The following is a 23,217-nucleotide window of genomic DNA, read 5'->3' on the forward strand; positions in this document are numbered from 1 at the left end:
ATCACATCAACTCAATAAAGTCAGAATTATTTCTTGTATGGTTTATGTTCTGCTTACACTTTGAGTCATCCTTTTCTGTTATTACCAAAACTATGGCATTGGCTACTAAGACATCAGAATCTGTCAGCAAAGATCTTTTCCCTATGTACTTCCTGTCCTTTCATTTTCTTATAAATTCAATATGAACTGTATTCTCCAACACAGAACAGAAACCCTGTGTTTTCTTTCACACAACTGTAGGCTGTATTTGCAGATGAAACTGAACCTCTAAATAAACAACCCAAACTTTAAACTAAATACCACTATGTAGTAAGAAATCCACAGGGATTTTTTAGATTTTTAAAGGGTTTAATTGTCATATGGGCATCCACAGGAAGCATTTACATTTTCAGGTGATCTCAATAGCAAATTCTCCCTTCAGTTCACATTTTCAAACTGTTTTTGGGCTAATCTCCTTTTGAGAACATGCTCATTAATTACTTAATGGATGGGATGGATGCCCCGTCCCTGGAGGTGTTCAAGGCCAGGTTGGATGGGGCCCTGGGCAGCCTGGTCTAGTATTAAATGTGGAGGTTGGTGGCCCTGCCTGCAGCAGAGGGGTTGGAGCTTCATGATCCTTGAGATCCCTTCCAACCCAAGCCATTCAATGATTCTATGATTAAGAAATCAAGGGGGGCCGAATAACTTTGAAAATCTGTCCACAACGTATCTCATTAGCTGATGTGTTCCTGTTCTTTATTCCCTAATTACTACCTTACTTTCTTCCACTGTGACAGTATGACCAGTTCCCTGTTTTGCAAGACATCAGTAGCGTGGCTTGTCTTGAGACACACATGCTGCCTTACCATCTGGGAAAGACAACTGCCAGTGGGCTAACTGATCTGAACAGCTAACTTTTGTCTCTTTGCCAGTGTGAGCATTAATTTGGAGCTCCTCTGTTGTTTCCACAGTGCTTAGAGAAAGATGATTGTATCTCAGGCACTTGCTTTCTGATCTTTCTGAAACTGAAGTTACTGGATAAATGACTCATAGAATGATCATAAGCCTCACTCCTTAGTGAAAGCAATCCTTAAAAAGCAATCTGTGTCTACCAAAATTTTTAGGATAAAATAAACTCAAATGATCTTCTAGTACAGCAAGAGGACACAAGAGCAGTGACAAAAATACAATACCTTAGGCATGCCATCATTCTCTCCTGTAAGATAATCTATCAGTTCATTTTTTAGGGCTTCGTCTTTTGCCTGTCCCACCTATTAAATAAAGACAGAAGAAATTACCATGAGGGAAGAAGAAAGAATACAACACAAGGAGACTTTTCATAAGAAGTCTAGATTTATTTATCAACTGCAGCAGGACTGATTTATCAACTGATGATGGGAAAATGCCACAATACTGAAAGTAAACTTCTTGAAAAGATAAGAAATATTTTGTTTTATCAAAATTGCTTACTGTTTCAATTGCCATTTCGATAGCCAGGTTATCTTCTGTGTTTGGGCTTTTTATAAAGTGCTTTAATGCCTAAAAAGAAGTAGAAAGAGAGTTGAAGTTGAAATACATGAAATTAACATTTTTCTTATTTTTACCAGGTTGTTTCTTTCTGTCTTTTGACAGAAAAAATGGCACAGTGGATGGACTGTATTTTATAGCCATCAGGATAGCCGTATATGCTATACAGGTAATGGCTGCTTTTACTCCTGAAAAAAAGTCAAGTCTTTGCTAAATCCTGGCGTATATCTTCATTTAACTGTGGTTAATGTGACATTAGAAGCCTCCTTAGCTCCAGCTGAAAGAGCAGTCACCTATGATGACTGTAATCTGCAAAAATCAGGAACTTTTTTAGCATGTGTTCAGTATGCAGGAGTCAAACACTTAGCAAGCATCAGCTGACAGACTTGCCTCTCAATTGACACACTTCCTCCTTTTTAAAGATATGTTTAGGTTTGGGTGTGCAACACTATTTAACAAACTATTTGTACGGCAATATACTACAAACAAATTTTACTTGTATGTTTACACCTGTTAGAAATTGACTGAGGGTAATGTGACATTAATCCATCCAGTGCCTCTACTGCTACGAAAAGTTTATCTGCATGACAGTGTACAATTCATAGAATAAAATAATAAATACAGATACCTAACTTAGCTTTTCAACACCTTTTTATATCAGTACATATATCAGTTAAGACAGACAAAGTCCACGAGTGAACTTGATTTGGAAGTACAGTATTTTCAACAGTTTCTATCAACAGTCAGCCATCACTGCTTCATCATTTAAGTACTGACCCGTCCATATTGGCCACACAACAAGAAAAATTTTCCCGCCTGGAAATGTTTCTTTTCTCCTTCAAAATACAGTGCAACGCTCTGATAATCTTCATTGCTGGTACTCTCGGAAGCTGCAAGAGAGAGAAGGCCATGATAACAGGGTATTCTTATTCAGTAAGAAAAGGGCCCTAACAAATAAAGAAATTCTCATTATACAGAGAAAACCAAAGCCAACTAGAATCAAATTATGTCTTGTATGCTTTTTTTCTACTTAAAAGACTAAATGTCAGACATCAGGGGCTAATAATGCATTGAAATTATTGTTTCCACAGGTCTTATATGGTAATGGGATTTCTACAGACATAATAGAATGGCCTATGACATACTATTTATTTTTTAATTATGTCTTGGCAACAATAAAACAGAAAAAGTGATATTAAGATCATCATTAGGATTATTTTCACAGCTTAAGAATACGAGGATATACCTGTATTGCATCATGAAAGACTATCAGGAGATATCTAACCATTTAGCAGGGAATACCACAGTCTTCTAACCAAGATTCCGTATTACTGTACACATATAGAGAGCCACTTCTCCAAAGTTAGCTTTAAAGCCTTTTCCTACCCACTTAGATTACAATTTGAGCCATGCTGTTGTGGATAGGAGAGAAGGAAGAAAGCACAAGGAATAATAGAACAATACTGCCCACCTTGACAAGCAGCTGTAATAGTGTATCACCAAGCTAACTGCTGTGAAGTTTTTGTAACTACCCTACACTGGCAAGAATGCATTTTATAAAGGAAGACTTTAAAGGCAAACTTTCAATGTTTTATTGAAAAGATAATTTGTTAGATATTTATGTGAAACTGTTTCCACAAAGAAGGCTGCTTGACGTAAGAGAAAAGCATAACGTATATTGCAAATCAACAGGTTGGCCACTGAGTGATTTGATGGCCCGAGGTACAAGTCAGCTTCTCTGCAAGGCCTTCTTTAGTCTCCTACTGTGACAGCAGGAGGCCATGAATGGCCTCTGGGGAAAGAAAAATAAAAAAAGAATGGATAAGTGACACAAACACGTAAGAGAAGAGCTGGAGTCATTACAAAAGGAAAAGAGGCGATAAAATTCAGTTCTACTAGTAAAATTCTCAGTTTCAGAAAGGTAATACTAAATAAATCAAGGTCAAAAAAGAGGTTCCTCAGCTGACACACAAGAACAGCCTAGACAAATGCTTTACCTCTGTGGATAAACAGAAAGAGCTCTAACACAGCCAAGGTTTTGAAAACACCTGAGCTGGAAGTGAAACACAGGTCTGTAAGCTGAATTAAAAACAGGAAGCCAAATTTGTCAATGGTGATTGAAAATAAGAGATGGAAAGGGCTGGGAAACAAAACTACACATCCCTTCTCTTATCACTTTAATTTGGTCTAAACCAAGTAAAAGTAAAGTAAAATATACTGTGTGCAAAGTACTAAACAGAAATACTCACTGATGATATCAGCATAAATCTCCATCTTGTTGTGCTGTTGAGCTAATGTGAAAGCTTCATTATTGCATTTGGACATGACCAGGAACTGGATGGCAGAACCATAGTCACCGAGCTGCAGGAAAAATCTAGTTGGAATGAACAAATTAATACTTTAGTTGGGTAACACAATGAATGCTCCAAACATTATGAAACATACTGTATTTTGTGGCATGCAAGTATGATATATTTCTAATTTATTTCATATCTACATATTTTATCTTTTAAATAGGTTACTAAAAATAACTTACTATAAGTAACACAGCACGGCAAGCTTTTATTATTGTCTAAACCCACTACTTCAGGTTAATGTAATTTTCAATTGAAGAGTTAAAAAGGAATAAAGTAGTATCTGTTTAGTTGTTCAAATTTTAAAGAACTCAAATCACAAAACTGAAATCATCAGTCATTAACCAAGCACTAGTAACTGAGTCTGATACACCAGCACGCCTCACCAACTTCCATCAGGTATGATTTCTTCCATGCTTTTAAAATTCTAACTGCCCATCTCACAAGCTGTAAGTTCAATTAAAGCTAATATACAAGAATATTCTTCCTGAAAGAAGTTAATATGAAAATTGTGCATAACGATTAATTTTACTGTGCTCTCCATAGCTGCATCTAGAAAATCACTAACCTAGACAATGCAATCATGATTTAAGAGTGATACATTACTTAAGTAGAATAAAAAGCCAATGTTAGATTGAGGTAAGTTATGGAACACATTAAGAACATGTTCAAGGAAATATTATATATTCTACAAGCTTATAGGATTTCTTTAAAAAAAATCAATTTACTGTACTAAGCACAACTTTATCCTCTGGTGACAATGCAGAAGAAAGAAACAGTTAACAGTTCTCAAAGTGATTAACTTGTTAACGTGTCATTATTACCTGGCCACCATCTTTGCTCCATCAAGAGATTGGGTTTCTCTCACAATATTAACGGCCCTCTCAGGATTATTAAGGTGATCCAAACACAGTCGGATTACGCTGTCCCACTGTTTTGCATTCTCATAAGCTACCGCAGCTTCCTTGTACCTGAAAAATTACAGCTCCACAACAGCTTTTCCAATTTTTAAATAACTGTTTTCAGTATGGTATGAAAGAAACATACGGTATTTTACTTCTGAGAGGTTATTCTGTGACACCTTCTTTTCAGTTTGCATAAATAGGCTTGTTTCATATTTACTAACTTCTTTTCTCTCCACATTATTTTCCCTTGGGAGTACATTTCTTGCTGAGACAACAGTAAACCACAGAAGTATTTTTAACTTACTCTGTCAAGCATCCCTTTTTGTATACCTTAGAAGTAGTTCATCTGTTCTATCAGCTCCACATTAAATCACTCGGGAGTGAGAGAACAATAAATCCAAACAGATAACTAATAGCACAGTTTCAAAAATGAGACTATTTTCTGTTCTGTAAAAGAGTTAAAGAAATTTCTCATTCTTGCACTATGCAATTAACACTAGTAATATTTTCTAATCTCATCCATCCAAGCATTTAGCCTTGGTTGTCTCATCTTATAAGCCATCATTATTCTGAAGTGCATTTCCCTACAGGCAGTGACAAGTAGAAAAGTAAATTTTGTGATTAAAACTTTGTGATTATTGGCTGAAATGATAAAGGCCTGTTTTGGTCTTTATCATTGTAGCCAATAATTTCACTTTATTCAGTGCCTTGCAAGAGCAGCTATTAAGATGTAACAGTAATTTGCTTCCAGATTGGAAACAAAATTCTTCCATGATTATTTCAATTTTGAAGGACCTTAAAAATCACAGCTTTATGAAAAGAGTTGTTAGAAACAAACTGAACTTCAATATTCCATTAACTGGAATGCTGTAGTGCTGCAGCACCTTCAATAATTTTTGTTAAAAAGACAATACTGTTTAGATGGGAAAAAAATCAATTATAACTATGTCTTTGATGGTGGTGGTCCTTAGACTATGTTTAAAATATTTATGCTTAGGTATTTCAGAATCCCTTCTCACAAGCATGTTTTATGAAAAATGTAAAGGCTGTATTTTAGTATAGCTTATAGAAATAACATCTGCCATAAATAATAATTGTATATTTTATAAATATAGATAAACAGGCAAACACACCTGCCGTCTGCTTCTTTGGCCTTTGCGTATTGTAGGTGAATCTTTGGAGATGAAACATGAGGAAGAAGTTCACCAACCTTTGCCCTGGAAAGACAAGACACAGTGAAGAAATATTTCTGGTTTCCAATTTTCTCTGGTAGAACAGGTGTATTTATAGCAATACTGTAAAGGAGGTTAAAGAAAAAGTATTTGAACATAATGCATAAGCTTTGAAGGCACTTTAAAATGTTTAAAGAACTGTGCTTAATAGCTGGAAAGAGAATGAGAAACAACAGACTGCTTCATGAACACATGGGGCTTAAAGAGCACAGAATCTTCCCTTCTTCATTTGAGATGTATGAGCATAAGAAGTGCCACTTTTTGGCTCCAATTCATCTACAGAAGCAGCACAGTATTAAAACTGTACCTGATAGACTGAGCAAGAGTACAAAGGAAACCAGTACCAGTCCAGTGGTACTGCCTCTTGTGATTGTGTGCTTAAGCCTCAGCTATAGGTTGTGCAGAGGACTCCAAGCAATTACAGGCAGATCCTCTGAATGACAACATCCAACACAGCAGAGCACGTGTGAGGCTGAAGAGAGGCAGGCCCTAAATATCCCTTCTCTGCCTAGAAAGCAGAGCACTCCCCAAGACTTCAGGAGACCTGAACTTACTTCTGCCTGAAAAAACAAAACTTGCCCCTCTCAGCTTCCACATCAAGTCTATCACTATACATAAGCTACTCTTATTTAACAAAGTGTTCTCTTGGTTCACCCTGATGCTGCTGATACACTTCTACAGAGAGATAAATTTTTGCATTGTAAATGAGTAAATTCCAGCCTAATTTTTAGAGCACTTGCATGAAAGAGAAGGGATCTTTCTGATCTCTGCTTTATTCATTTCCTACTATTAAAGTAGCAAAAAATGTAATTAGATAACAATTAAGACTCAGAATCTCTTCATAAAATAGTACTTCTCCACTGTAAACTTCCACTTTCCACTTTAAGAAGATGTACAGAACATTATGTTAGTTGTTTTGACAGCTAACAGATATAGACTCCATTTGAACAAGCAAATTAGGGCAATTTCCAACTGTCTGAATATTCAAAGTCTTAGCTGGTATCTGATGACCAACAAAATTTAATGAACTTAAAAGAAACTGCATGAATTAAATGAGCAAATGCAGAGTGCACATGCATGCACACTCACACATGCAAAAAGGACTGGAAACTGCAGCTAACATGACACAAAAACAGGAAAAAAAAAAAGGAGGACTATGTCCCATTTCCAGTAAGACTGTATTTAAACCAACATAAACTTCTAAGAGGTGAATGTTGTTTGTGTTCAAGCCTGGGGAGAGGAACCACAAAACCAGAGAGACATTTGCAGACTTGTTCTTTTCCAAAATGCACCACATCAGGTCCTCTGTTTCAACAAACAGAACACCTCCCTGCAATCTGTACTTACCAGTTTTTACACCGGATGTATACTGATGCTGCCTTGTCATAATATTGGCCCTTCTCATACAGCTGTGCAGCTTCTGCAAATTGCTGTAATATTGAAAATCATTGTAATATCATTTCTAAATTATGATTACGAATAAGTATCTTAATGCATTCACATATTCAACCTTAGGCTTTATTAACGTGTTTGAATACCTTCATACTCTCCAGAATCGCTCCACAGTCTCTTTTTAGTAACCTACTGGGATGCTTAATGGCCCGGTTTACGCCCTGACGGATATCTCCCATTCGAATGGACATTTGAGCCACTCCAGCAAGGCAAGCTTCATCGTGTTCCTGGTACTAGCAACAAAATGGGAAGCAGTGACATTATGTATCAGAAACTGCAGCTCACAAAAGCCACAGTAACAAAACACTGATTCAAAATAACAAAACATTACATGGACTTGCTGAAATGATTTTTTTGTCTAGAAATTCTTGCTCAGCTTCAGCTATTTTTCACTAGTTAACAACAACTCTGCTTAGTGTTTTTTTTTTTTCCTTTTCCTTAACCTTTGGTCTTTTATCTGTGTATTTTACTTATGAGATCTGTCCTAGCCAAGCATACAGAGAATATACTATTACAGATGGCTCAGTACTACTCCATTCTTACCTTCAAAGCCAACAGTAGAAAAAGAAAGAAGGAAATATGCCTGTAATCTCTTCATTTTATGTTTTTGTTTGTTTGTTTGTTTTTGTTTTTTCCCCCAAAGATGGTGAGGCCACTGACACTTTAAGGGCAAATGGCTTGAATTCAAAAAACACTGCTATTTTCTCTATTAAATTCCCCTATTATTATTTCAGCCATTTCATAATAGGCATTTTGCAAATATTAGGGAAAATAATGCCAGAATAAGGGAATATCTTCTGAATAACATGTCTACTTTGTAATGCAATCCTAGTCTGTCTTTAAGGAGATAAAAATTCAGCAAAGAATAACCAAAGGAATAATGAAGATTTTTGCTTTGGCAATGAAATCTTAGCAACATCACCCACAGTTTGCACGTCTACTATGAAACTGCTCAAACTAAGTCTTGTTATGCTATTCGAATACAATGGCAATGTTTTACGAGTAGAGAAAGTATCATTCTGTGTATTAAAAATACACAAAAAAGCACATAAAGGACTGCTATCACCAAAGCAATAGTTGTGTAAATTTAGGACTGACATAAAAAAGCTGAATTCAAATCAGTCTGAAACAAAACACTTGAAAGTGCAGTATATGATACTACATGTGCTATCAATATTAGAAATGAAATACCTTACTGTCCCCAGTGATTCCCTTCTCGTAATGTGCCAGAGCATTAATATAATCACCCCTGAAAGAAAATTGGAAATTATAAGAAAAAGTTTTAATTGGAAGAGATCGTTACCTTCCTACCTAGCAGTTCTTTCAGACACATTATGCATGTATCTGTTTAGCTTAAGAGATAAACCTGCAAATTAGGATGTGAGGTATGTAAAAGAAGGAATTACACAGTATGTTATGGTGTTTCTCTTCATTGAGATATTAATCAAAAGGCAAGTCTGTCTCTCAATTCCTTTACACCGAGATCAATCAAGTTCCATGACAGACAGGCACAAACCTACGCATATAGGCAATACAACTCACTCTTACTTGCTAACCTATGCCTCCAGCATGAAGCATTCCTACAAAACTATTCTGGTTCTACAGCTGCAAAAAATGGTGACTCAGCATTACAGCTGAGCTTTCTCAGCTACAGTATCTCAATTGCATGTTCTTCTAGTTAACATGAGCACTGGTTTTCATGTTCTTACACTGCATCTTTACAGGAGAACTTACGTGAATTCAAGTTGCAGTGCATATTCCCTTGATATGAATGGGATTTGGTCCGGAGCCAAACACTTAGCCAGCTGAAGTGCACTGTCCCAGTGCTGCAAGTCTTTTCGCATCTATTAAAAAAGAAGAGCACCATTTTCTGATGGAGACATCAAACTCTGTATTGTAACATGAACTTTATATTAGTCTAAATGCAATTACAGAGCTAGTATTCTAGAAGGATGTAGATAATTTGAGAGAGCTACATTTATATTAAAAGAATGTCTGCAAGTCACACAATAGCAAGAACAAAACTACAGAGGGCAGAGTTACCAGAAGGTAAAATATTCCAACATTAAGGTGAAGAAAATTGCATACAAAATATTTACACGTTTTGAATACCTCAAGTGCAGAAATAGGACGAGAGGACGCCAAGTACAAATCTTGAGCCAGATTAAAATTGCTAGTAAACATGGCAAGGTGTCCTGCTAAAAGGTTGCGATCTTCTATTCCCTGTAAAAGGACACAAACAACATTAAAATACAAAAGTTATAGGTAACATAGTCTGATATACACCGTAAAGCAATACATCCCCACATTTGACAACCCGACAACGCGTAACAGATTCTACAAACCAGAAAAAGCCCTCACTTTCTTATTGTACCTCAAAGCCACTAACGCTGTCTAAAACCAACACTTTGCAGAAGTATATTCTTAAGGTACTATCTTTGTACACTTTCAGATGTCTAAATACAATCTGTTTAAAAAATATGTATGAGTGGCCTTAAAAACTCTCTTACAAATAGAACAGGGTAGAGAGCCTGTCTGACACATGAATATGTGTATTCTACTCCTATTAAGAAAATATGGGAAAGAATTCTGCATTCCAGCAGAGTACTGCAACCATGAGAAGAGGAAACCAAGCAAGAGTTCTGTGGTTTGAATGCTTTCTCCTCTATAATTAACTCTCCTGAAAATGATTTACCTATAATTAAAAAAAACCACAAAAATTCCCACCCAAAAAAAAAAAAAGAAATTAGAAATTCTTAAGAAGAATTAAACCACAGTACTCCCCATTTAAAAAGGACTTTGTTTTACCTTTATTTCTTCTAGTGACATCACCATCCCAGCATCACCACATGTCCGATAAACACGTATTGCAAAATCCACCTCCATGTGATGTAAGCAAGCTTTGCCCAGCTCATTCCAACTAGACTGGTCATTCAGAAGTACACATATGCCCCATGCTTCAGAAAATCTATAAAGGCAGAACTAATTTAAAACCAATACTTCTTGTATATAAAATTTCTTCTCTACTCTTTTTTTCCTAATACTACAACAGGGAAACCTCAAAAAAATCTCTACTTCTAAGCATGGAGAGATAGACAATTACCAGGAACAAAGGAGAAGTACAAACGCATAACTTACAGTTCTGTTTCTGCTATTTTTACCATTCTTTTTCATGAAATCACCTGCTTTCCCTATTCTGGCAGTTTTTCCATTATAGTGATTTTGCTTTGTCTTAATGCAGTGGAAGAAGAGTGAGGCAAGAAGAATCTTTAGCCAGTTTTGGAAGAGCCACTGTCATAGGACCCCAAATCAGTCTTGAACAGATTACTTCTACTTGACAGTGGAAAAACAGAAAGCAGCACTGTTACTCTTACTTTGGTTTGCACAGACACCTATATGGCCTGATGGACCAATCTAATTTATCCATATTCTGCATGACATTTTCAGATAACCACGGTACGCTGCATAGAGCTTTAAGCACAGAAAAAAATTTTACACAACAGAATTAAAACATAGATGTACCTTTTCAACATTAACGTTTGGGTAAGCATTTGTGCCAGCTCATTACGTCCAAAGTCTTTCAAATCTCCAAGGAAACTGTGAGTACTGAGATAGATATTGTTTGTTTTCCCACTCTGAGTCTGACAAGTTAATTCTCCATTGTACAACAGTAAAGGTTTTTGGGAAAAGGGGACTTCTGTACCACCTGCCAGTATAATCTTCGATCCTGGATTCAAAGATTAGGAAGAAAGAAGACATCATTTTAAAAAACCCTACTTGGTAAAAAAAAATGTGGTAATCAGTCAAGGTTACTGGATATTAACATAAGGTCTCTAATTCTGATAGTCACAATCTACTGTAAAAGAGTACGCTTGTCAGTGAAATAGAAACAAGTGAGTTAAAACTTCTAAATGATGAAAACCATTTTCCAAATGTTGATAAATTTCTTGGCATTTGCCACTCATGTAGAAGTAGCTATGGTTACATTTTTGGTTAATACTATAGGTGAATAGAAGTTTTATAATCTGATCCTAAGAGCTTCTCTTGAACATTCAAAACACAGTTGAAGCATAATGCGTAATTATCAGACAAAAGAGTATAGGAGCAAAAAGCTTGAAGGGTTAAAATCAAAACGTCTCTTGCTGGAAGTTTGCAGAGAAACCTACACAACATTACTGTTATCAAACAGTTACACTTCAAAACCTCTGTACTGTTCATTTTCATATGCAGTTGTGGAAATATTTAACACAAATTAAAAACAGAACATGTTTTGCTTTAATAACTGAAGTAATTGATGAGATTTTCAAAGCATTTACAGTACCTTGAATGGTGTCTTTATGAAAGACATAAGTGTATGCTTTATCATCATCATAAGCAACAAAAACACCTTTATCCATTGGCCAGTTTTCCCACAGGATTCCTTTAATGGTTGGTGAGAAATTTGGAATCTCATATATTCTATCGTTCACCTAGAAAGAATGCAAAAGTGAAATTACAAGGAAGCAAGACCAAACAAGCTAAATTTTCATTCAGATAATGATTAAGAATAGAGGAATAGAAGTGGTGCAGAAATATGAAATTCCTATTACAAAAAGTTTTCTTATGAGCAGTGACTCTGAATAGTGTAATTGTTTAATTCAGAAAGGAAGCAAACAGAAAATACATGTCACAGCATGATATTTACTTTCCTTAGAAGAAGAGCAATGGGACAGGCAGTGAAACTGAAAGTTAGCGCTGTAACATCAGCTACAACATAAGTATTGGAATACACTAACATATAATTTCTGAAAGGCATTTAATGTAATTAAATGACCCTGATCTACTATGACACATTTTATTACTTCACATTACTATTTTTACATTACTATTCATCAAGCCTTTTTGGCAATTTCTTCTTCTAGCATATGTGTTGAGTAACAAAAGTTTTATCATTCTCTAGAAAACATGTTTTATAAGATAGTTGGAGACCTAGTTTGTAAATATAATGGCATGGGTATCCCACATTAACTTACTGGACAATAGACAAAGCCATCACTTTTCTCATCTATGAAAGCCAGTCTGGTTCCATTAGGATCTGGGAAAATTTTTCTCACACTGACAGGATGACGATATTCATTCACATACTGCCAGTCTTCGATGTAGAAATAATGAATAACTCCAGTCTAATGAGAAAAAAAAACAAAACAGAAAAAGCTAATATTGACACTAATAAATGGCAAGTAGATAATGAATTTGATTGTGGTGTTTTTTCCCCCCATCTTAGAGATCTGAGTATGAAGAACATGTGAAAAAAAACAGCAATTCCAGCTTTCTTTTGACTTTTTTCCTCATTGAGGGACGTTATTGGGCAGGATAGGAAAACTTTTTGGGGCGGGATGAAAAAAGAGGAGTGCCGTTTTTATTTGAAAGAAAAAAACCACCTCACTACCTCACTTCCTGCCTTTCCCAATGAAAAAATATGAATTTTTGTATTACTGAATTTATGAATTTATGTATTACTGTGACAGGGGACTGGAACAGCTCTTTATTTCTTATTTCTCTAACTAGCACTAGTTCTATCATTAACAATCTGTGGTAAAAGAATACCGAGAAATAAACTAAAAATCCAGAGATTTAAATTAATTCAAATAAACTTTGGATGTCCTCATTTAAGAGTTAACCACTGTAGAAATAAGATCTTCAGCCAAGACCTGAATTATCAACTGAAAATGCTTCACAGAAAAATGATGGAACCAAGTGGTGCTATTTATTTGGTCCTGTTTCGATTCCTTTTACTTCACTTGCCTTCAAGCAGAAGATAACCATGAAATAGTTTTAGAAAAGAGGGAGGAAAATGAGTGTTCTTGTTCTCGCTCTGCTTTGTGGAGACATTACAGTGCAGTTCTGAAATTAGGGGAAATGCCTGCTTCTTCCTTGAAGAAGCCTTCAACCAATGCTGAATAATTTCCCTCCCAAGAAGAAAGACAAATTCTTAAGTAGAGGTTTACCCAACAGAGGGGAAAAAGCAATCAAACTTACTGGTGATAAACACTATTTCTCAAATAGTGCTGCACAAACAAGAACACTAGAAGTAAAAGAAGGCTTTTGAAGTCAATTGAAAAACTTGAACTTGCACACATCAGATTGATCAGTTCTGAATTTAGCATTTAAGATTTATCAGTACTAGTTTTAACTAGCTAAAATGGCAACTGAGGAAATAGGAAAGCCTTCAACTGCTACAAAACCATTTGAATTATTGAACCAGTGATATCAGCAGAGAAAGCAGCTCTGTCATTCCGCTGAAAGGTCAATATATCACCGTGTTTCATAAAGAGCAAAATACAATGTCAAACGTGCCCCGTATTCCCTATGGCAGAAAATACTAAACCCCCCAAAAAACTATACCTCATAGAGAGGAAAATCTGAAAAGTCCAGAAGCATATTCACTTTATTCTTCAGTGTTCTCCTAACCTCTTGTTAAAACACTTAGAAAAACAAATATCAAAAACCCCTATCATATGACAAATGGTACAATAGTAAGCTGAGACCTACATTTACACTATAATATTTGTTTACCTCATTACCTTTGGGTCCACATCTATCATGTTACCACTTAATATATTTTCAAAATAAGCCCTATACTTCTTTCTTATGTCTGGAAGATACTTTGATTGCAATCATGTCGCTACTACAACAGAACTAAATTCTGCTACTAAAAAGCAGTGTTTTGAACCAAACACTAGTAAAAGAGCATTCCTGCCAAAACATCTCATATAAGTGCAACAGTAAGGGAAAGCTGGATGCAATTTTGACTGCTTTTGCATAGAAAATAATCCAAAGTAAACTTCTCAAAAGCATCATTTTTTTCTGCAAAAAAAAAAAAACAGTAATAATTCAAATCATTGGAACAGAAATATATTCAATTGTAAAAGATCCTTAAAAACAGAGATAATACTCACGTCTGTACCATATATCAGGAAGTCACCAGTTAAGGCATGGCACAAAATTCGGTATTTATCATCATCTGCTGGGAAGAGTCGGGTTTCTCTTTCTTCCTGAGCATCCAAACCTTCACTTTCTATCTAAACATAAGAAAAAAAAAAGAACTTAAAGACTACATTAAAGACTGTAACTACACTGTTGGTATCAAAGTTTTGCCTGTATCAGACTGCCCAGAAATGAGATAAAAACAAGTTTTCCTGCCACACAAACAATTCACAAGAAAACACCTTCTCTCACTTGTTCTAGAGTAGCTTATGTTTCCAGAAAATCAGTTTCATATTTTAATTAGCCAGCATAAAAAATAAAGAACTTTATTTCTATCTCCATTTACAGAAGATTACTCCACTTTATCTCATTTAAAAAATTTCTTGAACTTGTTCAGCTTAAATCTACTAATTCAGAAATCCAAACTGACAGAGCTCTTACCATATGCAACTGGACTTTGCCCTCAAAGAGAGCAGCAGCATAATCAGAATTAAGATGCATGCTTGCTACTGTACCCAGATACTCTGCATCTTTAAGCTTTTTCACATCTGCAGAAAGAGAGAAACACTCAACATTTCATTACCAATATCTGGAACTTGAAGTTTTATTTCATTTAATTACAATGTCTTGTCATAACTTCTTCAGTTTGGGAAAACCATTATTGTGTCCTATTAGGGATATTTGGCAATTCTTTTTTTTTTTTTTTTTTAATTGTACAATGCAGAATGCCCAGCACTGCTGAGCATAATACCACATTCATTGAAAAAGACAAGCAATGGTGTGAGTGCTTAAAATAAGAGAATGAAATTAATGCTTACTGTTTTCTCCAAGCAAATAAAACCAAGCCCGATTGTTCATTCCTACAGCCAAATGATAAACACCAACAGCAATGAAGCTGGGCTCTACTTCAACAGAGACAGTAACCGGTAGTTCCTGTAAGAAAAACAGTATCAGTTTCCATCCGTTAGTAATTCTTACTTTCCTTTTATCCAAATGAAGTTTAAAAGGAAAAGGTTATCGTACTCTCTCCACATGATTGGCTACAGTAACTTCAAGAAGAGAAGTGAGGTATGCAATCCGTGTACTGCAAGTATCTCCAAGGACTGGAAGCTTTGTCAAGAAGACATGGAGGGATGCTCTTCGTGTAGATACCGCCAACAGCTGTCCATCATCTGTCCAAGCCAGCTGATCGACACCTAAAACATTTACAAGTTTTGGTAAAAGATCATTTCTTTGACTACTGAAATGAAACCAAGAAGCAATATTTTCACTTTAAAATGTAACGATAGTAGGAATTCACATCTAGGAATATAGGTACTAATGTATTCAAACCAAATCAATTAAAATATTTCCAAGATTAAATGGAATCACTCAGACCAAACCCATAATTTACTAATTTAGCATCTTCCTAAGAGTGAAGACTTGACAATAACTGAAATACTTACAGATACACAATATAATAGTGGTAACTCACTACCTAAGAACATTGTCTCATAAGAATGTTCTGGAAGTCACAGGAGGAAAACTTGTGTACCAGATTAAGAACCATCCCCCCTAAGTACATGAGATGCAGAAAAGCATTAAGAAATTCACCCACCCAAAAAAACGTGGAAAGAAGTAGTAAACAGTTCATAGTATCTTATTACCTCAATATACCATATTACAGATGAAAAAACAACACAAACTCACACACAAAAAGTCACAAACCTAAAACCTAATAAACTAATTGATCAAATATTCTTAGAGCTGTACTTCTCTATTCTTCAGAAAGATAAAGCTTTCAAAAAATAACTGTATGTTCCCATTTTAGCTGTGGATCACCTAATGCATACTAGTTGGGAAATAAAAGCTCCATAATAAATTCCATATTTACACAGTTTTTCAACAATAATTTTTGTTAATACATACATGTAAACAATCACAAGCAAAATTCTATTTTTTACCTGATTTATAAAAATTTCCATCCTCAAGGCAATTACTAACATACCTTTGTTTTCATCATCCAAGTTTATTATCGCATACATCTTTCTCAGGTCTGACAGATCATGGATTTTAATGCTAAAACAAAAATAAACAGACTTTCTCACTAATGTAATTCTCAGTCATCATAAATTGTAAGAAACCCAACCCAGTTAAGACAGCCTAACGAAACAAAATGAGAGCATGAATGCAAAATTTCTAAAATTTCCTAAAGAGCAATGCACACACAGAAGGAGTGAAGAGACTGATAGCTATCTTGTGCTTTCATGTTACCAAGTATGTGCAAAAGAATCACTTAAAAGATCATACTTATTGTACGATAACTGATGTGAAGTTGTACCACACTTTTCTCATAGGTATACAACTCTTGATGTGCAAGTATCTTAAATCAACAGCCTGCTAAGGTCACACACACATGGAGAACTGAGGACAGATTCCTTCTGTCACTCAGCTTCTTCTCCACTGAAGAATTCAGGTTATTAAAGGAACAGAAAGTAGTGGAAGAGGAGCTATAGGGCATATTCTATCATATGCACAATATATTTTGAAAGAACTCCAGTCTGTAGCAACTTTCTCCTTAATTGCTTGCACATTTATACTTACCCCTAGATTGCAGTTAAGACCAAGTGGTAGAAGAAGTTATCATGATATCAGTACATTCAGTACAGATTTAAATGAATAGTTATGTTGCTAAGCATCTATGTCCAGTCAATCACAGTAAAGAAATTTGTTTTTTCAGTAGATGAATAACAGATTAGAAAAAGAATCAGTATTGAATTTTATTTACTTAAAAAAAAAAACAAAAACAAAAGAACTCTAAAAACACAATTAATGACAATAAAGTTAAGTGCAAGTGCAGAGATATCGGTCAAGATTAGCTTCTTTAAACTGTAGCCGAAGAGGCAGATCCAGAGAGCAATTCTTCTCATCTTCTCTTCACAGACTTACTTGGGAGCCTTGAAGACTAGCTCTAATGCCAAACAGTTAAAGTCACATGAGATGAAGTCTATTCTTTACATATAAAAACTGTCACTTACCAATTGTCACCACATGATGCAGCTTTGTTTAATGACTGTGATATAGCAATGCTGCTTAGATTATCTTTATGATTGTGAGCTTGAAAGATTTCTTGACCTATCTCACGAATGTGCGTAGAGATGACTACAAAACACCCTCGTGAGAAACCAATCATAATGTAGCCATCACCATACCTGGTAAAAAGAAAAAAAATTAACAAAAGAGATTTATTTTTGTATTATGCAAAATGCATTTTCTTTAGGGCTACTGCAGTAATCTGTCAATGCCTCTTTCTAATGGGAAAAATAATCAAGTTATGGGAATCCATACATATAATGTAGAACAATAGGGTATAATACAGATTAAGGGAAAAACAATCAAAGATTCCTAAAGAACAAATAAAAATTTGTCACACAAGGGTGCTCAGCATTCAATCACAAGTGCTCTTTATTCTCTCTTCTACATTCTTTTGTGCCCCTTTATTTTCAGCAAGCAGCATACATGGCAGTGATGCTAGGAGAAAGAACTTTGGTATCTTCATTAGTATAAACATGCCACAAGGTAGAAACTTCAATGTCAAGGTTATTGCTGACTCCATTTTTTTTTCAAAGCTATGCTAAAAATAATAACGGCAGTCATTCTGCCCTTAAGGCACACCACTACAAACACAGTAGTAAAGCCAGAGTGTGCGTTTGTGAATAGACAGTTTAATATTCATGGTGTCAAGTACAAATAAGCAGGTTAAAACAGAAACAGCTACAGCATGAACAAGGTTAATTCAAACAAATGTCTGATCTGCTTAGTTGGGAAAAAATACAGTATTACAAAGGAAACAATCTGGCATGCCTTGTCAGGTGTGAGCCCCAAAATAAAGAAGCATACTGCTACAGATTTCAAGTGTAAGCATTAAATGTTAACAACACATTGACTGAACAGACACTGTGTCACAATTCAAAAATATAGAAACAGTACAGCTACCTCTGGGTACAGAGTTGAAGCTTCTAGCTCACAATTTCTTCAAAGGAATATCACCCAGCAGGGGAGCTACAAGAACTTTACCTAACTTGGTAAACAAACGAAATACCTGAAAGATGCAACTCCACCATAGCTCTTCCATTAGTAACTCATCCAAACCTAAGAAGCCTCAATTTTACCTATTGTCAGGACAGTAATAGTATTACCGTTCTAAAACAGAACATACCAATGGCAATTACATTTTGGCAATCCTACTTTCACAGCCATTGAATTGTTACGAATTAGAAAACATAGATTCATACATTCAAGAAAAGTTCCTTGTGAGCAAGGGATATATGTATTTATTTTCAGCATTTGTCAGAACTACTGAGGAAATCTTCAGCTTGTTAATACAAGAATGCTGCATGAAGGAAGTACTGCTTACCATCTGTAGGTTACAATACTGCCATAAGGCTGCTGAAATTTCAGATCAATTGGGTTATCAGGATCATTCAAATTAAAAAGAAAGAGAGTCTTCTTGCCAACCACTACACTTACCTGCCAATGAATGAAAAGAAAAAATTAACTCAGGAGGAATAGAGTCACATTAAAATAAGGCTCAACACCCTCACTACCGGATGAGATTCGGAACTTACAGCAATCCTTAAGAATGCTATGAATTTGAATCCCGAATCCTTATTAATAGTGGAAGAGATTTTCAGGCTATTCCCCTTGTGAGCCAGTGGTTCACAGGTCTAAATGCAAGCCCAGCAGAACGCACATCTCAAATTCAGCATGTGTCCCTGCAGAAGCATTAGGAGAGCCCTATTTCTTCTGAGGAAAAGGCAGGAAGTCACATGGATCCTGGTGGACTACTCTCACTTGCACTACAATGTGTTTTTTGATCCACAGAATTTCTATCTGGAAAGCTGAAGGGAAGCCTATCAGAACATAGCTATCTCAAGTAATAATGTCTGTTCAGCTTGTATTAAACACGCATCTTTACAGTTTGTTATCAGTCTAGGTAAGCACATTTCATTTGATGAAACCTGGATCACTGCTGGACTTCAGAGTCAAAGAGAGGACGAGTGAACTTTTTTTAATACCATTTTTGCTACCAGAGCACATGACTGTTAGACAAGAGTAAAACACTCATTTTAGAAAAAGCAAAGAAGAGACTGTTTCACCTTATTCTTTAATGAAGATATTTTGAAGGGCTGTTTACAATTTTGCATTACCTTCCGTTCCAGTCCTCCTTGTCTAAGAAGACTGTTTCTGTAAAGGGCTGGAAGGTTAAAATACAAAGCTGTACTTTGAAATAGGAGGTGTTTTCAAATTGAGAAAAAAAAAAAGACCTAAAAATCCATTAATTCAGAAATACAAACTTAAATTCTGCCCTGTAATTCCTAAATTAACCCCAAATTTAAAGTTTTATTTCTGTCACTTGAGGTAGCTTGCTTATCATTCCACTGCAACTTAATGATGAAATATTTAAGAAATACAATTGCTAAGGAAGTACAAGAATTATTTTATATTGTGATGCATGTTAACACACTATTAACTTCACTCCAACTTGAAGGGGTTTTTTTTCCAGTGTCATAAGTAACAGAATGCAAGTGATCATTATCAAGCCAAACCTTTTTCAAGAACAGATAATAAATGCTATATGGTTTAAATTGCTGACAGACCATTCTAGTCTAACACCACGAACTAGAGACTTAGAGATCTTTCTCAACATTGTACAGCAAACTCAAGAGCTGTAATAAAGAAAACAGTAATAGAAAAGCCTAGGTTATTGCACACTCCCAGAAGTAGCAGGGAAGATCAAAGTGACAAAGTTCCTGCATTTTCAAAATATTTGTTAATTAAAATTTCCCCAGGAAGAGAAAGCACGTCATGCAGAGAAGAAAAACACTCCTACAAGTCCTAGTCAATATAATACAGGCAAAATTCTATACTGCATAGATTATATCTGACTGAAATTTTAATTACGCTGTCCATATTTAAGTATACAGCGCTGGACTAATTGTAAACACAGCATCATTTTGCTATCCATGAATTTTCTGTCTCATTTTGGTACTTCATTACTGATCATTTACTAATATGTGCTGCTACACTCATCATTACCCCATTTTTCTGTACTTCAGCACTGATGGATCTGATGGAACTTGATTCCCTCAAGAAAGATTATGAAGTCAGTGAAAGTGTAGCCATTTAGAGAGAGCATCATTCTCACAGGAGAGGTTTAACAGATAGCTTTCTAGGCTCATTGACACTGAGGTTTGCACAAGACAAAAACCCAATGAGTGTTGGCCTATTTCCAAAACTGACTGCTGAAAACCATCTCTGCAGTTGAGGCTTTCCCGCACTGTTTCCCACGTACCACATCGCATATACTGTTGCAAAGTGATATTGTGTATTTTAAGTACCTGCACTTACCTCCATCTGTTGTGCTTTAAGTTACCACAAAACCACTGTCATTTGTCTTATTCCTAGCCACCGTGTTTTCATGAACACATCCTTACTGAGCAAAGGGGTAAAGCTTGAAAATAGAGGTATTTGGGAGTGGGGGGGGGATTAAAGCTTCAAAGTAAAGTATCGAGTCAAGGAAAAAGAAAAATTACTTCCTGGCCAACACTGGTTACTAGCAGAAACCCTGAAACATCACATTAACACTTTTTGCAGGATTTTGTATCGACTTCTTACTGTGCTTTCCCTGGTTGATATTCTTTCATCAGTCTTCATAACTGAGAACTGCATATCACTGGGATCTGAACTCACTGAGGTCTGCAAGAAAGAAATTCAGATTGAAAAATCAGTACACAGTGCAGCAAATGTCAGTGATAAATAATTGCATTATTCCTGCCCTGTATATTTAGGCATTAAGGATAGATAGGTAGAATTGCTATAGCATTTAGTAACAAAAATGAAAAAAGTTGGAAAAAACATGAAGTTAGTTTGAATATAACAATGCGTTATCATGAATGATACTGAAAAGTATCTTTAAAAGTTAGAAATTTAGATAGGGATAGATCCAAATGAGTAGCAATCTTTGCACAGCAGTGTTTTACAGACAGACAACTGATACAATAGAAACAAGACTACTGCAATGCAAAATCAGGGAGCATAATCATCATAAATGATATATGCAATATTTACAATGTATAATAATAATAATAAACGTTATCTGGTCCGTGCTGTGACAGCAAAGTAGTTGCTTTTGTAGTCAATATGTGGTTAGAAAACCTCATCAGGAAACCTTGCTTTGACTTTGCTGTCTCAACTACACTGCTTCTCCTACTGAAGCTAGCTACTTTAAAGTACAGACACATCCTAAAAACTTAATTTGTTATTTCTTCATCCACGCAGGTCTTCAGACATAAAGATGGAAGCATATGAAGTGAGTTACAAAAGACCTCTGAAGATCATGAGTGAAACACCATTCGTTAAATTTAGAAAGAGAATTATATTCATTTGCACACTGTGCAGCAACTGTCATTGCTTGGAAGAACTGATCTATGCAAGCAAATGGAATGCTTGAATAGAGAATCTGCATACACTTAAAGGAAACACCAAAATTAGCCTCTCGATGTGAGAGGCCCAGCCTGGAAGAAATCATTGAATACCAGAGGCAAGATCCTATTTCACCAATCTAAAGAAAAAAGAACACTAAAGACTTTACAAAAGTCGTGTGTGAGCTGTCCTGTGCTGCTACTGAGCAAGTCAACCTAACACTGCACTAAGATTTTCTTGTAACATACACAGGCCGGGATAACAGATAAGAGAAGCAGAGCTACTGAGATCCCAATACCATAAATTATGCTGCATAAGACAGAGGTTCAAATATTTAGATTTGCCCTCCTCCTGTTATCAGTTTTCCCAAAGCCTCCTTGTCCCTGAAAGCAGAGATATGGGAAAAGCATCAATACCCTTTATGATGTAGCTCTCTAGCTCTCTCAAGAACCAGGCGTACCCATGTATGTCTTAAAATCAAATAGGGCTTATAAATACTACCTGTCTTATAGTATCCCCTTCCTGATTGCTTATAGTAATCATTTTGTCTTCACCACCTAGAGCCAGGAGGTTTTCAGTGCTCCAACAACCGCAAGTAATCCGCTTAGTGTGCTTACCTGGAAAAGAAACAAACCTATAAAACAAAGATGAACAAAACAAAAAATCTGGCACAGAAATACATTGTATTTGGCCACTCAAATGCAGATTATCAGAATGGGAAGAAACTTAACAGATAAATTAAAATTCAATAGTCGAATTTTAATTTTTAACCTTTTAATACTAAATGAAAGCCTTTTGCCCTTACAGGAACTTGCACAGCTCCTGTTCTTCCATTTCTTTTTAAATTAAATTTCTACCCTTAATTTTTCTGCCCAGAGATATCTTACACAGCTAACACACTGCACTATAGAAATACTCCAGTAACTACAACGAAATAGATGGTGAAAGTTAAACATAAGCACATTTTTGATTTGCATATTCTCACACAGAACAAAAAAGGGAAAGTAAGCATATTAACAAAACTCCACCATTCCAAAGTGCAGGCCTAAGTTCAAAACAATGCATACCAAGAATAGGAATCTTGCGAGAAGTCTGGCGGTTATATATAAGTAAGTTTCCCTTAGTTGTTCCAACAGCGAGTAAAGCTCCTACTCGAGACCATAATAAGAAAGACAATGAATCCCTAAAATAAAGAAAATGATTACTTTCCATAGTAGATTCCTTTTGTGTCCTTTCATACAAAAACATTTTCATAAAATCAAAGAATGGCCTGGGTTGAAAAGGACCCCAATGATAGTCTAGTTTCAACCCCCCTGCTATGTGCAGGGTCACCAACCA

General features: G+C 35.7%; 1 protein-coding gene across 3 annotated transcripts in view; it reads right to left on the minus strand.

Moving 5' to 3' along the window:
• The window catches only part of WDR19 (WD repeat domain 19), a 39,556-nt gene that overhangs the window by 12,482 nt on the left and 3,857 nt on the right, over nt 1-23,217 (minus strand). Inside the window, exons 5-29 of one of the 3 annotated variants that reach the window (XM_015285660.4) lie at nt 22,947-23,062; nt 22,381-22,496; nt 21,073-21,153; nt 18,812-18,924; nt 17,433-17,606; nt 16,403-16,473; nt 15,439-15,611; nt 15,234-15,348; nt 14,857-14,963; nt 14,388-14,510; nt 12,462-12,611; nt 11,771-11,918; nt 10,972-11,176; nt 10,258-10,417; nt 9,562-9,672; nt 9,184-9,293; nt 8,641-8,698; nt 7,536-7,682; nt 7,345-7,427; nt 5,899-5,982; nt 4,685-4,831; nt 3,756-3,880; nt 2,284-2,396; nt 1,450-1,518; nt 1,173-1,250 (exon numbers count right to left, since the gene is read on the minus strand). In XM_015285660.4, coding sequence (XP_015141146.3) covers nt 1,173-1,250; nt 1,450-1,518; nt 2,284-2,396; nt 3,756-3,880; nt 4,685-4,831; nt 5,899-5,982; nt 7,345-7,427; nt 7,536-7,682; nt 8,641-8,698; nt 9,184-9,293; nt 9,562-9,672; nt 10,258-10,417; nt 10,972-11,176; nt 11,771-11,918; nt 12,462-12,611; nt 14,388-14,510; nt 14,857-14,963; nt 15,234-15,348; nt 15,439-15,611; nt 16,403-16,473; nt 17,433-17,606; nt 18,812-18,924; nt 21,073-21,153; nt 22,381-22,496; nt 22,947-23,062 — 2,977 coding nt within the window. The remainder of the gene's footprint in view (nt 1-1,172; nt 1,251-1,449; nt 1,519-2,283; nt 2,397-3,755; nt 3,881-4,684; nt 4,832-5,898; nt 5,983-7,344; nt 7,428-7,535; nt 7,683-8,640; nt 8,699-9,183; nt 9,294-9,561; nt 9,673-10,257; nt 10,418-10,971; nt 11,177-11,770; nt 11,919-12,461; nt 12,612-14,387; nt 14,511-14,856; nt 14,964-15,233; nt 15,349-15,438; nt 15,612-16,402; nt 16,474-17,432; nt 17,607-18,811; nt 18,925-21,072; nt 21,154-22,380; nt 22,497-22,946; nt 23,063-23,217) is intronic. The other 2 variants (XM_040699816.1, XM_040699817.1) reach the window with 2 other exon arrangements.

Source organism: Gallus gallus, chromosome 4 (assembly GCF_016699485.2).
Source record: "Gallus gallus isolate bGalGal1 chromosome 4, bGalGal1.mat.broiler.GRCg7b, whole genome shotgun sequence".
NCBI classification, from domain to species: Eukaryota; Metazoa; Chordata; class Aves; order Galliformes; family Phasianidae; genus Gallus; species Gallus gallus.